The sequence below is a fragment of the Dendrobates tinctorius genome, unplaced genomic scaffold (assembly GCF_039654945.1).
Source record: "Dendrobates tinctorius isolate UK_male_01 unplaced genomic scaffold, ASM3965494v1 ptg000008l, whole genome shotgun sequence".
Lineage (NCBI taxonomy): Eukaryota > Metazoa > Chordata > Amphibia > Anura > Dendrobatidae > Dendrobates > Dendrobates tinctorius.
In genome coordinates, this window is record NW_027361676.1 from 27,478,263 (window position 1) to 27,492,461 (window position 14,199).

A 14,199-nucleotide genomic window follows, 5' to 3' on the forward strand; every position below is an offset into this window, starting at 1 on the left:
GCCATTTCAGCTGACTACAATGATGAGAGAAGGAGCATTACGCTTCCTCTCCCATCATCCCCCTCTCATCAGCTTCTGATGTCACTAACGCCAACACTGACAGGGGGTCACAATGACGTCACTACATGGAGCCTACAGTCTGGAGATGTGCGGGAGCGAAGAAACCAGGAGGAAAGGTGAGTTTTGGATTTATTTTTTATGAGGCTGCATTATACTATAGAGGCTGCCTATGGGGTGCATTATATAAAGGGCTGCATTATTCTATAGGGTCTGCCTATGGGGAGTGCATTATACTATATTGAGGACTATAGTGAACTTGTCTGGTACATTATACTATATGGAGGCTATCTAGGGGGCCATCGTACAGTGTGAAGATTACAGTGTTGGAGCTATCAAACAATTCGGGGAATACTAAGCGGTCTGTATATATACAGTGAGGAGGGATTAGACTGTGTATAAGAGAGCATCATACTGTGTATAGGGGAGCATCATACAGTGTATAGGGGAGCTGTACAGGGGGGAGACTCATGACATTATTAAATGTAAAGTGGACACTTATTGTTATAGGGAACTCAGGTAACTGACTGTCAAAGGGGCACAAATGGTGCTATTACTTTCTAGGAGACAAAATATGGGCACTGTTTTCGAGAGTTGCTTTAGAATTTAGAAGGCACAGAGAACCACACATCAGGTACAGTTATAGGGACACATACAGCAGCAGCGGCTCAGCATTGGGGTATCAGCAGGGTAAGGAGTTTGTGCAGGTTGGGAGTAGTCCCATTGGTGACAGTGCTAAAAATATGAGACATGAAATGTATCTTTGTTGTATTCTCTGCAGACGAGTCCTGGCTGGAAGAAGTCATGTTGGTCTGGACCAGATGGAAAAGACGGGAAAAGTGAACGATTCCATCAGAAAGAACGTCAGCTGTAAGTTACCATCTTTAACTGTGCTGTGATCTCTTATACGGTATGTTGTGTAGGACGGGTATCTACCACTCACTATATGGTGGTAATATCAATATTGGTCTTTATTTAGAAATTATATTCAGCAACAGCACGGTCCTCTGCTGAGGTTCTGCTCCACTATTATTGTGCGTCACCCAGTTGTAATCAAGGTTACCTGGTTGGGGGCCCACTCAGAAGTTTCGCCGCCCCTGAACCAAAACCCTAGCTACGCCTCTGCATAGGCTGTAAAATTTTCCAATTTTCATCGCTCCACAGAACAGAATCCTAAAACTTCTGTGGTTTATTTTTATTGTTTTGAGCAGAATGGAGCTGATTGTGCTTTTTGGTCAGTAGTTCTGTATTTCTTTTAGTTTGCGTTTAGTATGCACCTCATTCAAGCATCCATTTTTTTCATGTACATATTCTATCCGTGTCTTTCAGAGATAGAAAATGCATGTGCATTATTGATCTGAGTCACTGACTATTGCAGTATATGGATTTGTGAAAATCACTTACCGACTAGGATGCTACTGTATCTATGTGCATTCTGTATCCTGTTAGTTTTTAATATTGGAATGGGTAGAATTTTTTTTTTTTTGCATAAAAGAAAATGTCTAGTATGATAAAACACTGATGGAAATTCATGAAAAAACGGACTTCTGAATGAGGCTTTACAGTGCAAACAGAAACCAAGGTGCCTGGTGCCATCAAGTCTTGCTGCAGGATTTTTGCAGTCACTCAATGATTTTTGTCACCTGTCAGCGCAGGAATCTGGCTGCACCTGGTAGTAGTTTCTTTGTTCTGACTAGTCCAGTTAGTGTTTCTTTATTTTTGAATTTGCAAACTTTGCTTCGGACTTATCTCTAGGAATATTCAGTGTCTTTGGTATTGTGGCACTCCAGAGTCCAGTTGCCACGGTGACATTGCCTCCCTCTAAGGGGTGATGTCATGTCTGGAGGCGGGGGTGTCCCCATACCAGGTAACACAGTGTACATGTGAGTTCCTGCTCCAGGCCAGAAAGGGGAGCTTCCTTATAAATTCTGGCCAGCAGGTGGGGTTAGTGAGTCAGAAAGAAGTCAACTGAGAGCGTAAACAGGGGAGTTGTCATGGAAACGGGAGCCAGCTGGAGCTCGTGACAGGACAGTGAGAGAGGATAATTGACAGTTGGTCTGTGGAGAGAAAAGGGACAGGAGCAAGAGACAAGAGCTCTGGGGAATAAAAACTGTGTATAGCTGACCCCAGAGCGGAGCGCTGACAAAAAGGGACGCGAGAGTCCTTGGCTGAGCAGGGGACTTCAAGCTACCTGGCCACACCGAATACCTGTAGGCATGGTGGGTCGCCTTCACACCCAGACCTGTGGGGTACTCGGTACCGGGCCGGTATCTCACAGGGAAGTGTCACAGTAGCGGTGACCCGGTCCGTGGCCTTGGGCGCCCATTGTAAATGTTCGGTGTGAATGTGTAAGTTGTGACGCCACCTGTGGTATTCGGCAATAGAGATGTAAGCCAACGCTGCAGACAGTTCCTCTGGGACAGATGGTGTGGTGCAGCAGTGATGGTATAGCCCTCCACAGGCAGGGCTGGAGTTCCAGGGCAGAGTGGATGTAGCGACACTTAGATGGTGTAGTGTCGGGCGTAAGGGATGTAGCAGTGCTGGGCAGATTGACGCAGGAATAAGTGGAGGACACCAGGGCATGTAGTTCCAAAGCTTTAATCACAGTCTGTGGTGGCTCAGGAGCCCGCATCGGTGCCGTGTCCTCCGGGTCAGGAGCCCAGCCAATCTCCAGGCAAGATGAAGCACACCTTTCCAACACTCCTCCAACTTATGTGCCTTTTCTGAACGTCTCCCTCTTAGCGCCTTAAAGTACTCACAGTACTAAGTTACACTGGAGTTCCTCCTGTCCGATGTTCCTATGAACTATAATTGTATGGCAGACAGCTGTAGCCTGCTTCGGGGACGCTCTGCTTCTAAGTCCCGGCTCTCTATCTCGTTGCTGTTGTGCCCCCAAGTCTTTATGTGGGAATAAAGTGATGACAAACTTCTATTCCTCCGATGTCTGTTGCGGGACCATAAGTATCCATACAACCTCGGGGACCGGACCCCGGCCTTGCGCCTAGAACTTGAGTGGGGTTCTCCTCTAACCCTCAATCCTCTGTTCTCTTTCTCTCCTCACGTTCCATACTAATCCTTTCCTTCTTATGGAGAGTACAGGCTTTCTTTCAGTGTTCCTTTCCTGTGCCAGCGGACCCAGATCACTGAGGTCGGCTGCAGCACTTTCCCTCCTTCATCCCTCTCAGGGGATCTCCTTACACAGGTCCGACCTCGTCAGACTCCTGTGACTAACTCCCCATATCCTATCCTCTTCCCGCTCTTTTAGTGCAAACTAAACTCCACCCGCCTCCCAGCACGCTTTGTGTTCCAAGCAGGGAGCCACCAAAGGGTGCTTTGCTACACTACTGTGTTGTGTGGGGTGCAGATGTTGGAGCGTGGTCAGGGGTCAACACCTTACCTGAATGGTGGGGTACCACACCTCAGGAGGAGGTGCAGTATCTCTGTGGCGACTGAACCCTCAGGGGCGCCACATAGGCAGCAGACCAAGAGCCCGGGGCTGACAGTGAAAAGGACAGTTCCCATGATATAGGCTCACGCTGTCAGCCATACAGGTTAGAAATCATCACGCAGGAGAGGGCTGCAGCTTAGCTACAAACAGCAGGGACCCGAAAAGAGAGCGCAGAAGGAAGGTCCCCAACTCCACCTGTCAGGGTAGATCCCCTGAATGCCTCCATGCAATCCAGACTCAATCCATCATCTGTAATTGGTACCCCAGATTGCATCTACTTTCAAGTAAAAGGTAAAGAAAACTGCATCTCTCTGTATCCTTCACTTATTTTCTGCACCCCAACGTTCACCACTATCTGAACAATCAAATATATTTGCCCTGCGGACCCGCTCTATCCGTGGGGATATGTACCATCTTTGCTGCATCACCATCAGCCCCAGAGGACCAAAACCGCAGCGTCGGCCACCCGTTGCTGAACACCACGGGTGGCGTCACGATTAAACACCACATAATTATCCTCTATTTTATGACACGGCCAGGGCCACGGAAACAGATCACGGCCCCGTGACCTCCCCCCATAGAACTGTCCGGTCCGATTCCGGGTACCCCACGGCCCTGGTGGGCGTGTCACTATTATTTTGCATCCTTTTTATTTTTGCAAAGCAATAATCTCCTCCCTTAATTTTTATCTCTTGATTTATGTTATACTGTGCAGTCAAACATCAAAGTCAACAAACCCCTAGCCAGTCCAGCTATTTGATGTGTTTTATTTGAAGCGTGCCTGATATTTTTAATGAAGCTTTTGATTACTTACATCTTGTCTTTCACGATTAGTGTAGTGTAGGTGCATTAAAGAGGTTGTCCACTATTCGGACAAGCCCTTCTTAACACCTATGGTTCCCCTCAGTAAAATAATAACACTTTTACTTACCTTACACCATCTCCAGTAGAGCCAGTACCGTCACTGGTGCAACAGCATCGGCCCCAGAGTTGGGTATTTGTTATTTTACTGGTGGGAATCATAGGGATTCAGAAGGTATTGTCGAAGTAGTGGACAACCCCTATAACCTTCTCAGACCCAGAAGTCCCAGAACCCATAAACCGTTGTACACTACAGTGTACGTGAGGTCTAAGGAGGTTAATATACTCTCCGTTTGCGGTTTTATCTGGTGTCCAGCGCTGCTCCGATCCTCTTCTGAGTCATGTGACTGATGTTCTACCTGTCTGGATCACACAGAGCTCCATGTGTAAGGTGAAAGTCACTTTTACAATGTAAGCTTATGGAAAGTCAGAGAAAATCTCCTTTGATTTGTTTATTTTAAAGGGAACCTGTCATGTAAAATAAATGTTATTAATCTGCAGATATTAGTAAATAGAAGATTTCAATTTTCGGCGCTTCCAGAGGACAAGGATGGTTAAAGATGAGATATTTTGCTCAATATCGAATTTATTAAAACCCTTTGCTAAGAACAAAGTTTGTGTGTCATTAGCAAAGTGTCCTACTAAATTCAATATTGAGCAAAATATCTCATCTTTAACCCCTTTCTGTCATGTGACGTACTATCCTGTCCATGTGCCCTGGGACTTAATTCCCAGGGACGGGATAGTACATCACAGCGATCAGCGGCGCCCATGTGGTGAGCGCCGTTGATAGCGGCTGGGTGTCAGCTGATTATCACAGCTGACACCCGGCACAATGTGTCAGGGGCGGTCACGGACCGCCCCCGACACGTTAACCCCTTGCACACCGCGATCAAACACGATCGCGGTGTACCAGGGGTTAAAGGGAAGCATCGGCAGGGAAGGGGCTCCCTCCGTGCTTCCCTGAGCCCCCCACAGCAGCGCAATGTGCAGCGCTGCTGCGGGGGGCTCTTTCCCTGCAGGTCCCCGGATCCAAGATGGCAATGGGGACCTTCGGAGGCCTGCAGGGAGCTGGCTTCCTCATGCCTGCAAAGCGCAGGCAAGGAGGAAGCATTGTGCAGTGCCTGTGACAGATCGCTGATCTGTCACAGTGATCTGTGATGTGACAGATCAGCGATGTGTCACAGGACAGTGATGTCCCACCTGGGACAATGTAATAAAGTTAAAAAAAGAAAAAGTGTAAAAATAATTTCAAAAAAATCGCTAAATAAATTTAAAGAAAAAAAAAAAATATTCCCTAATAAATTCATTTTTTGGAAATAAAAAAAACAAAACAATAAAAGTACACACATTTGGTATTGCCGCGTCCGTAACGACCCACCCTATAAAACTGTCCCATTAGTTAACCCCTTTAGCGAACCCCTTAAAAAATAAAAATAAAAACGAAGCAAAAATAATGATTTATTATCATACCGCCGAACAAAAAGTGCAATAACGCGCGATCAAAAAGACGCATATAAATATACATGGTACCGCTGAAAACATCATCTTGTCCTGCAAAAAATGAGCTGCCATACAGCATCATCAGTGAAAAAATAAAAAAGTTATAGCTCGCAGAATAAAGAGATGCAAAAATAATTATTTTTTATATAAAATTGTTTTCATTGCATAAAAGTGCCAAAACATAAAAAAAGACCTAAATGAGGTATCGCTGTAACCGGACTGACCCGAAGAATAAAACCGCTTTATCAATTTTACCGCACGCAGAACGGTGTAAACGCACACCCCCCAAAAGAAATTCATGAAGCGCTGGTTTTTGTTCATTCTGCATCTCAAAAATCGGAATAAAAAGCGATCAAAAGATGTCACGTGCCCGAACATGATACTAATAAAAACGTCAACTCGTCCCGCAAAAAATAAGACCTCACATGACTCAGTGGGTCAAAATATGGAAAAATTATAGCTCTCAATATGTGGTGATGCAAAAACTATTTTTACAATAAAAATCGTCTTTTAGTGTGTGACAGCTGCCAAATATAAAAACCGCCATAAATAGTAAATCAAACCCCCCGTTATCACCCCCTTAGTTAAGGAAAAATAATAAAATAAAAAAAGTATTTATTTCCATTTTCCCATTAGGGTTAGGGCTAGGGCTAGGGTTAGGGCTAGGGCTGAGATTAGGGTTAGGGGTGTGTTGGGGTTACGGTTGGAGTTAGAATTGGGGGGGTTTCCACTGTTTGGGCACATCAGGTGCTCTCCAAATGCAACATGGCGTCTGATCTCAATTCCAGCCAATTCTGCGTTGAAAAAGTCAAATGGTGCTCCTTCCCTTCCAAGCTCTGCCATGCGCCCAAACAGTGTTTTACCCCCACATATAGGGTATCAGCATACTCAGGACAAATTGCAAAACAACTTTTGGGGTCCAATTTTTCCTGTTACCCTTAGGAAAATTGGGGGCAAAAATATCATTTTTGTGGAAAAAAATGTTTTTTTTATTTTCACGCCTGGGCGTTATAAACTTCTGTGAAGCACTTGGGGGTTCAAAGTGCTCACCACACATCAAGATAAGTTCCGTGGGGGGTCTAGTTTCCAAAATGTGGTCAGTTGTGGGGAGATTCAATAGTTTAGGTACATCAGGGGCTCTACAAACGCACATGACACTCGCAGACCATTCCATCAAAGTCTACATTCCAAAACGTCACTACTTCCCTTCCGAACCCCGACGTGTGCCCATACAGTTGTTTTCTCCCACATATGAGGTATCAGCGTACTCAGGACAAATTGCACAACAACTTTTGGGGTCCAATTTCTCCGGTTACCCTTGGGAAAATAAAAAAATTGGGGACTAAATGATCATGTTTGTGGAAAAAATACGATTTTTTTATTTTCATGCCCGGGCATTATAAACTTCTGTGAAGCCCTTGGGGGTTCAAAGTGCTCACCACACATCTAGATAAGTTCCTTAGGAGGTCTAGTTTCCAAAATGGTGTCACTTATGGTGGGTTTCCACTGTTTAACCAATCTCAGTATATATACACAAGGGTCTGAAATATAATCATAAACATTTATCCCCTAAAATGATACTTTATTTAGTTAAAAAGACCAAACAATTGGTCATACACCAAAATACCGAAGTGACAAAAATAACACAGTGTCCAAGCAAAAAACCCCTTAGGGGAACCACTAGAAATCCCTGGTAGATATCCTGAGCTTTCACCTGCCTGGCCTTGTTCATTCAGCCCCTTTGGCTCGAGGGACTCCATCCTGAATATCCACTCACACTCTCTTCTAAGGATCATTTTATCTATATTTCCCCCTCTCGGATTTAAATTCACAACCTCTATTATGTTGAATTTAATTTGACCAGGGTCACCTTTATGAAAGGACCACATATGTTTTGCGAGTGGGGTCTCCCTTTGGTTTCTGATATCGCCCAAATGTTCTGTAGCCACCGTTGAGCGGGGCGCCACAACGTTTCCCCCTAGGGTGCCAACCTCCGCGGCCAGGCAGGTGAAAGCTCAGAATATCTACTAGGGATTCCTAGTGGTTCCCCTAAGGGGTTTTTTGCTTGGATACTGTGTTATTTTTGTTTTTTTGTCACTTTGGTATTTTGGTGTATGACCAATTGTTTGGTCTTTTTAACTAAATAAAGTATCATTTTAGGGGGTAAATGTTTATGATTGGGTTTCCACTGTTTAGGCACATTCGGGGCTCTCCAAAGGCAACATGACACCCGCAGAGCATTTCATCAAAGTCTGCATTCCAAAACGTCACTACTTCCCTTCCGAGCCCCGACGTGTGCCCATACAGTAGTTTTCTCCCACATTTGGGGTATCAGCGTACTCAGACAAATTGGACAACAACTTTTGGGGTCCAATTTCTCCTGGTACCCTTGGGAAAATAAAAAAAATGGGGACTAAAAGATCATGTTTGTTGAAAAAATACGATTTTTTTATTTTCACACCCGGTCGTTATAAACTTCTGTGAAGCACTGGGGGGTTCAAAGAGCTCACCACACATTTAGATAAGTTCCTTAGGGGGTCTAGTTTCCAAAATGGGGCCACTTGTGGGGGGTTTCCACTGTTTAGGTACATCAGGGGCTCTCCAAAAGCAACATGACACCCGCAGACCATTCCATCAAAGTCTGCATTCCAAAACGTCACTACTTCCCTTCCGAGCCCCGACGTGTGCCCATACAGTAGTTTTCTCCCACATATGGGGTATCAGCGTACTCAGGACAAATTGGACAACAACTTTTGGGGTCCAATTTCTCCTGGTACCCTTGGGAAAATAAAAAAATTGGTGACTAAAAGATCAAGTTTGTGGAAAAAATATGATTTTTTTATTTTCACGCCCGGGCGTTATAAACTTCTGTGAAGCACTGGGGGGTTCAAAGTGCTCACCACACTTCTAGATAAGTTCCTTGGGGGGTCTAGTTTCCAAAATGGTGTCATTTGTGGGGGGTTTTCACTGTTTTGGTACATCAGGGGCTTTCCAAACGCGACATGGTGTCCGATCTCAATTCCAGCCAAAAACGTCAAATGGCGCTGCTTCCCTTCCGAGCTCTGCCATGCACCCAAATAGTGGTTTACCCCCACATGTGGGGTATCAGCGTACTCAGGACAAATTTCACAATAACTTTTAGGGTCCTGTTACCCTTGGAAAAATAAGAATTGAGGGTGAAAAGATAATTTTTGTGGAAAAAATATGATTTTTTAATTGTACGGCTGTACGTTATAAACTTCTGTGAAGCACTGGGGGGCTCAAAGTGCTCACCACACTTCTAGATAAGTTCCTTGTGGGGTCTAGTTTCCAAAATGGTGTCATTTGTGGGGGGTTTCCACTGTTTTGGTACATCAGGGGTTTTCCAATCGTGACATGGTGTCTGATCTCAATTCCAGCCAAAAAAGTCAAATGGCGCTGCTTCTCTTCTGAGCTCTGCCATGCGCCCAAATAGTCATTTACACCCACATGTGGGGTATCAGCGTACTCAGGACAAAGTGCACAATAACTTTTAGGGTCCTGTTACCCTAGGGAAAATAAAAATTGGGGGTGAAAAGATAATTTTTGTGGAAAAAATATGATTTTTTAATTGTACCTCTGTACGTTATAAACTTCTGTGAAGCCCTTGTGGGCTCAAAGTTCTCACCACATATCTAGATAAGTTCCTTGGGGGGTCTAGTTTCCAAAATGGGGTCACTTGTGGGGTGTTTCCACTGTTTAGGTACATCAGGGGCTCTTCCAAACATGACATGGCGTCCGATCTGAATTCTAGCCAATTTTGCATTGAAAAAGTCAAACAGCGCTACTTCCCTTCTGAGCTCTGCCATGCGCCGAAACAGTGGTTCCCCCCACATATCAGGTATCAGCGTACTCAGGACAAACTGCACAATAACTTTTGCCGTCCAACTTCTCCTGTTACCCTTGGTAAAATAAAAAAAATTGAACCTGAAGTATTTTTTTTGTGAAAAAAAGTTAAATGTTCATTTTTTTTAAATATTCAAAAAATTCCTTTGAAGCACCTGAAGCAACTTCTTGAATGTGGTTTTGAGCACCTTAAGGGGTGCAGTTTTTAGAATGGTGTCACTTTTGGGTATTTTCTATCATATAGACCCCTCAAAGTGGCTTCAAATGTGATGTGGTCCATAAAAATAAAATGGTGTTGCAAAAATGAGAAATCGCTGGTCAACTTTTAACCCTTATAACTTCCTAAGAATAAAAAAATTGGGTTCCAAAATTGTGCTGATGTAAAGTAAACATGTGGGAAATGTTACTTATTAAGTTTTTTGTTTGCAGTATCTCTGTGATTTAAGGGCATAAAAATTCAAAGTTGGAAAATTGCAACATTTTCAAAATTTTCGCCAAATTTCCATTTTTTTCACAAATAAACGCAAGTTATATGAATGAAATTTTACCACTAGCATGAAGTACAATATGTCACGAGAAAACAGTTTCAGAATCACCAGGATCCATGGAAGCGTTCCAGAGTTATTACCTCATAAAGGGACAGTGGTCAGAATTGTAAAAATTGACCCGGTCCTGAACGTGCAAACCACCCTTGGGGGTTAAGGGGTTAACCATCCTTGTCCTCCGGAAGCGCCGAAAAGCGAAATCTTCTATTTACTACTACATTCACATGTAGACCTTGCACCAAGGCTGGCATAGTTCCCGCAATCGTGATGCAGACCGGAGGATCACAAAGAGCTGATCCACTACACGGGTCATTTGAGCGAATATACAAGACATCCAAAGGGTGAGTGCAAAAACCATAATCTGTTGCAGCGGATGTAAACATTGTACACCTACACTACCGTTCAAAAGTTTGGGGGTCACCCAGACAATTTTGTGTTTTCCATGATAACTCATACTTTTATTAATCAAATGAGTTGCCAAATGAATTTAAAATCTAGTCCAGACACTGACAAGGTTCGAAAAAAAGATTTTTATTTGAAATAATAATTTTCTCCTTCAAACTTTGCTTTCGTTAAAGAATGCTCCCTTTCCAGCAATTACAGCATTGCAGACCTTTGGCTTTCTAGCAGTTAATTTGCTGAGGTAATCTGGAGAAATTTCACCCCATGCTTCCAGAAGACCCTCCCACAAGTTGGTTTAGCTTGATGGGCACTTTATGAATACCATACAGTCAAGCTGCTCCCACAATAGCTCAATGGAGTTGAGATCTGGTAACTGTGCTGGTCACTCCATTATAGATAGAATACCAGCTGCCTGCTTGGGTCATTGTCCTGTTGGCAGCGGGGCCTCCCAATTCTCTTTCTACTCTGGTTAGAGCCTGTTTGTGCTCTCCTCTGAAGGGAGTAGTACACACCGTTGTAGGAAACCTTCAGCTTCTGGGCAATTTCTCGTATGGAATAGCCTTCATTTCTAAGAACAAGAATAGACTGTCGAGTGTCACATGAAAGTTCTTTTTTTCTGGCCATTTTGAGAGCTTAATGGAACCAAAAAATGTAATGCTCCAGATTCTTAACTAGCTCAAAGGAAGGTCAGGTTTATAGCTTCTCTAATCAGCCAAACTGTTTTCATCTGTGCTAACATACTTGCACAAGGGTTTTCAAGGGTATTCTAACCATCCATTAGCCTTCTTACACAGTTAGCAAACACAAAGTACCATAAGAACACTGGAGTGATGGTTGTTGAAAATGGGTCTCTATACACCTATGAAGATATTGCATTACAAACCAGACGTTTGCAGCTAGAATAGTCATTTACCACATTAACAATGTATAGAGTGTATTTTTGAATCATTTAATGTTAGCTTCATTAGAAATAACTGTACTTTTCTTTCAAAAATAAGGAAATTTCAAAGTGACCCTAAACTTTTGAACGGTAGTGTACTCTTAGACTCTGCGCCCCCTTGTCTCCCCCTTTACCTTCCTCTATATCCTTGTGCAATCTGATATGGGATTCATCTGAGAGCACGGAGAGCCCTGCTGCCTGGAGGAAATGAAATGACTACTATTTACTGTATATAGGTCATATCAAGTTATTCTTCAGTAAAAAGTTTATTTTTGAACTGAGGTCTCCTTCACTAATCTCTCCATAACATCCAGTCCTGGCCACCCAAGTACAACGGTACCATGCAGTCTGCAGAGGTATAATTCCACACACCCAGCCAGGACCTCCACTTTCATGTAGCGTACCGGGGTGTTAAGAACAAGAACCTCACCCACAGCTACCACCCCAAGCAACATTACAGTTACAGCCACTAATCTCTAAGCATTGAGCCGTGACTGAAGCCGTGTCGGCCGCACCCCTATGACTGAAAGAACGAGGCTGCTGGGAGCGGGAAATAAGGCTCATTTCCTCCCGGCAGTGGGGCCCTCAGTGTGGCACCTGCACAATGTCAGAATGTTATAAACCTGCAGATTGAACCAATAACTGCAGGTTTAAAGCATTTTTGTACATGACAAGTTCCTTTTAAACAGCAGTGAATTTTTTACATTTGCGTTGGGGGTTGAATAATTTTGGATAGAAACTGTACAGTCATGACCAAAAGTTTTGAGACTAGCACAAATAATGGTTTCCACAAAGTTTGCTGCTTCAGTTTTTATTATGACAATGTGTATAAACTATGTTAGAAAGAATGATCAGATGAATCGCAAAGTTATTCCTTGGCATGAAAATGAACTTAATCACAAAAACCATTTCCACTCAATTTCATCCTTGTCTCAAAATTACCTGTTTGCAAAATTTGAGTGATCTTCCCATTAGCTCAGGGAAAATTGTTGCCAACAATAAAGCATCCTGATACCATTCATGTCTACGGTTGCTTTTCATCCAAGCGAGTGGGTTCACTCACAATTTTTCCAAATAACGCTGCAATGAATATAGGATGGTATCTAAACCTCCTCCAAGAGCAATTTCTCCCAAAAATCATGGAGCAATTTGATCATGAACAACACTTTTTTCAGCATGATGGAGCACATGTCACAAAGTAAAATTGATAACTAAATTGCTTGGTTAACAAAACACTGACATTTCGGGTCCGTGGACAGGAAACTCACCAGCTCTCAATTCCATTAAGAACCTGTAGTCAATACTCAAAAAGCAGGAGGTAGAGGGGGCAGACAAAAAACACAAAAATTGTGAGAAACTCCAAGCACTGATTAGATAAGAAGGAGTGGTCATCAGTCAGCATTTTGCCCAGAGGCTGATATCCAGCTGCGAATCGCAGAAGTCTTAAAAAATAAGTCATCAGTGTAAATATTGGGTCCTTGTTTAGGCTTGATGTATTTGTCAAATAAGTGTAAAAATGTGTGGAATGCTGTACTTTGTAATGATAGAAACATCTGACTACAACATGTAAAAATGCTGAAGTAGCCACCAAACTCTTGGCAATGACTGTAGATTTGATAACAAAATTAGAAAACTGTGATAGATTATAATTGACGTATCTGCTGAGCAAAAAAACAAAGATAGATATTAAATAGATATAAGATACACAAAGAGATCCAGAACTATGGCTATAATGAAGCAAACACTAGAACTATTTGCAGTTGCATTTTTGCTGAATGAGAATCCGCCATGTATCATGCACTTGTGATGTACTGATGTGCCAGTGTGTTACCTGTATATAGCATCCTCTTTCCCGAGGCATGAGGGCAGCAGGACAAGGAGGTTGAGGGCCGACCACTATGTATTGGATGCATGCTGTGCTGCCTGGCAGTCAAATGACATGAGAAGTTCTGTAACTTATGAATGGCTGAAGCCTGATCTGCCCGCAGTCACTGAGCAGTGTAATAATATCTTTGTCCATTGACTAAACAATGTTTCCCCAGCAACAAAGTCACCAGGACAACTAGAGATGACAATGGTAGTGGAAACTATTGAGAATGGTCCTTTGGAAAGTTGTCCTCAGGCCCAGTATAGACTATAACAAACAAGCAAGGTCCATCATTTGCCATGCACCATTATCATTTCAACTCTCATCCTGGTCTGTAATTGAATGTTCCAGCTCTGAAGTGTCTGTCCAAGCAAATCAGCCACAAGAAATGACTGCAGGGAATGCAATCATCAAAGCTTACACACTAGATTTTTGGAGTAAAATCGTAGAAAAGTTGCAGAATTTAGGTGCAACTGAGACTTCAGCCAAAATTTGGTGACTTTTGGCATTTTCTCTCCACTTTCCCCCAGCTTCGTCAAAGTGGGCAGAGCTGGGGCAGGATGGTGATGTGGTTGGGGCGGGACACCAGAGCTCGTCTAATTGATGACAAGCCATGGTGTTCACTGCGCCAGAAATCTTACCCCAGTATCTGCCTGGAATTAAATTTCTAGCATAGAGTACGGAGGGGCACACCACTTATCACACTCTCCAG

At 43.4% G+C, this 14,199-nt stretch overlaps 1 protein-coding gene across 1 annotated transcript in view; it reads right to left on the bottom strand.

Annotated features, from left to right (window-relative positions):
* SPMIP2 (sperm microtubule inner protein 2) overlaps positions 1-13,871 on the bottom strand; it is an 82,508-nt gene extending 68,637 nt beyond the window's left edge. The window contains exon 1 of the mRNA XM_073575930.1: positions 13,452-13,871. Within this exon, the coding sequence (XP_073432031.1) occupies positions 13,452-13,533 (82 nt within the window). The 5' untranslated portion in view covers positions 13,534-13,871. The remainder of the gene's footprint in view (positions 1-13,451) is intronic.
* Positions 13,872-14,199: the final 328 nt, after the last annotated feature.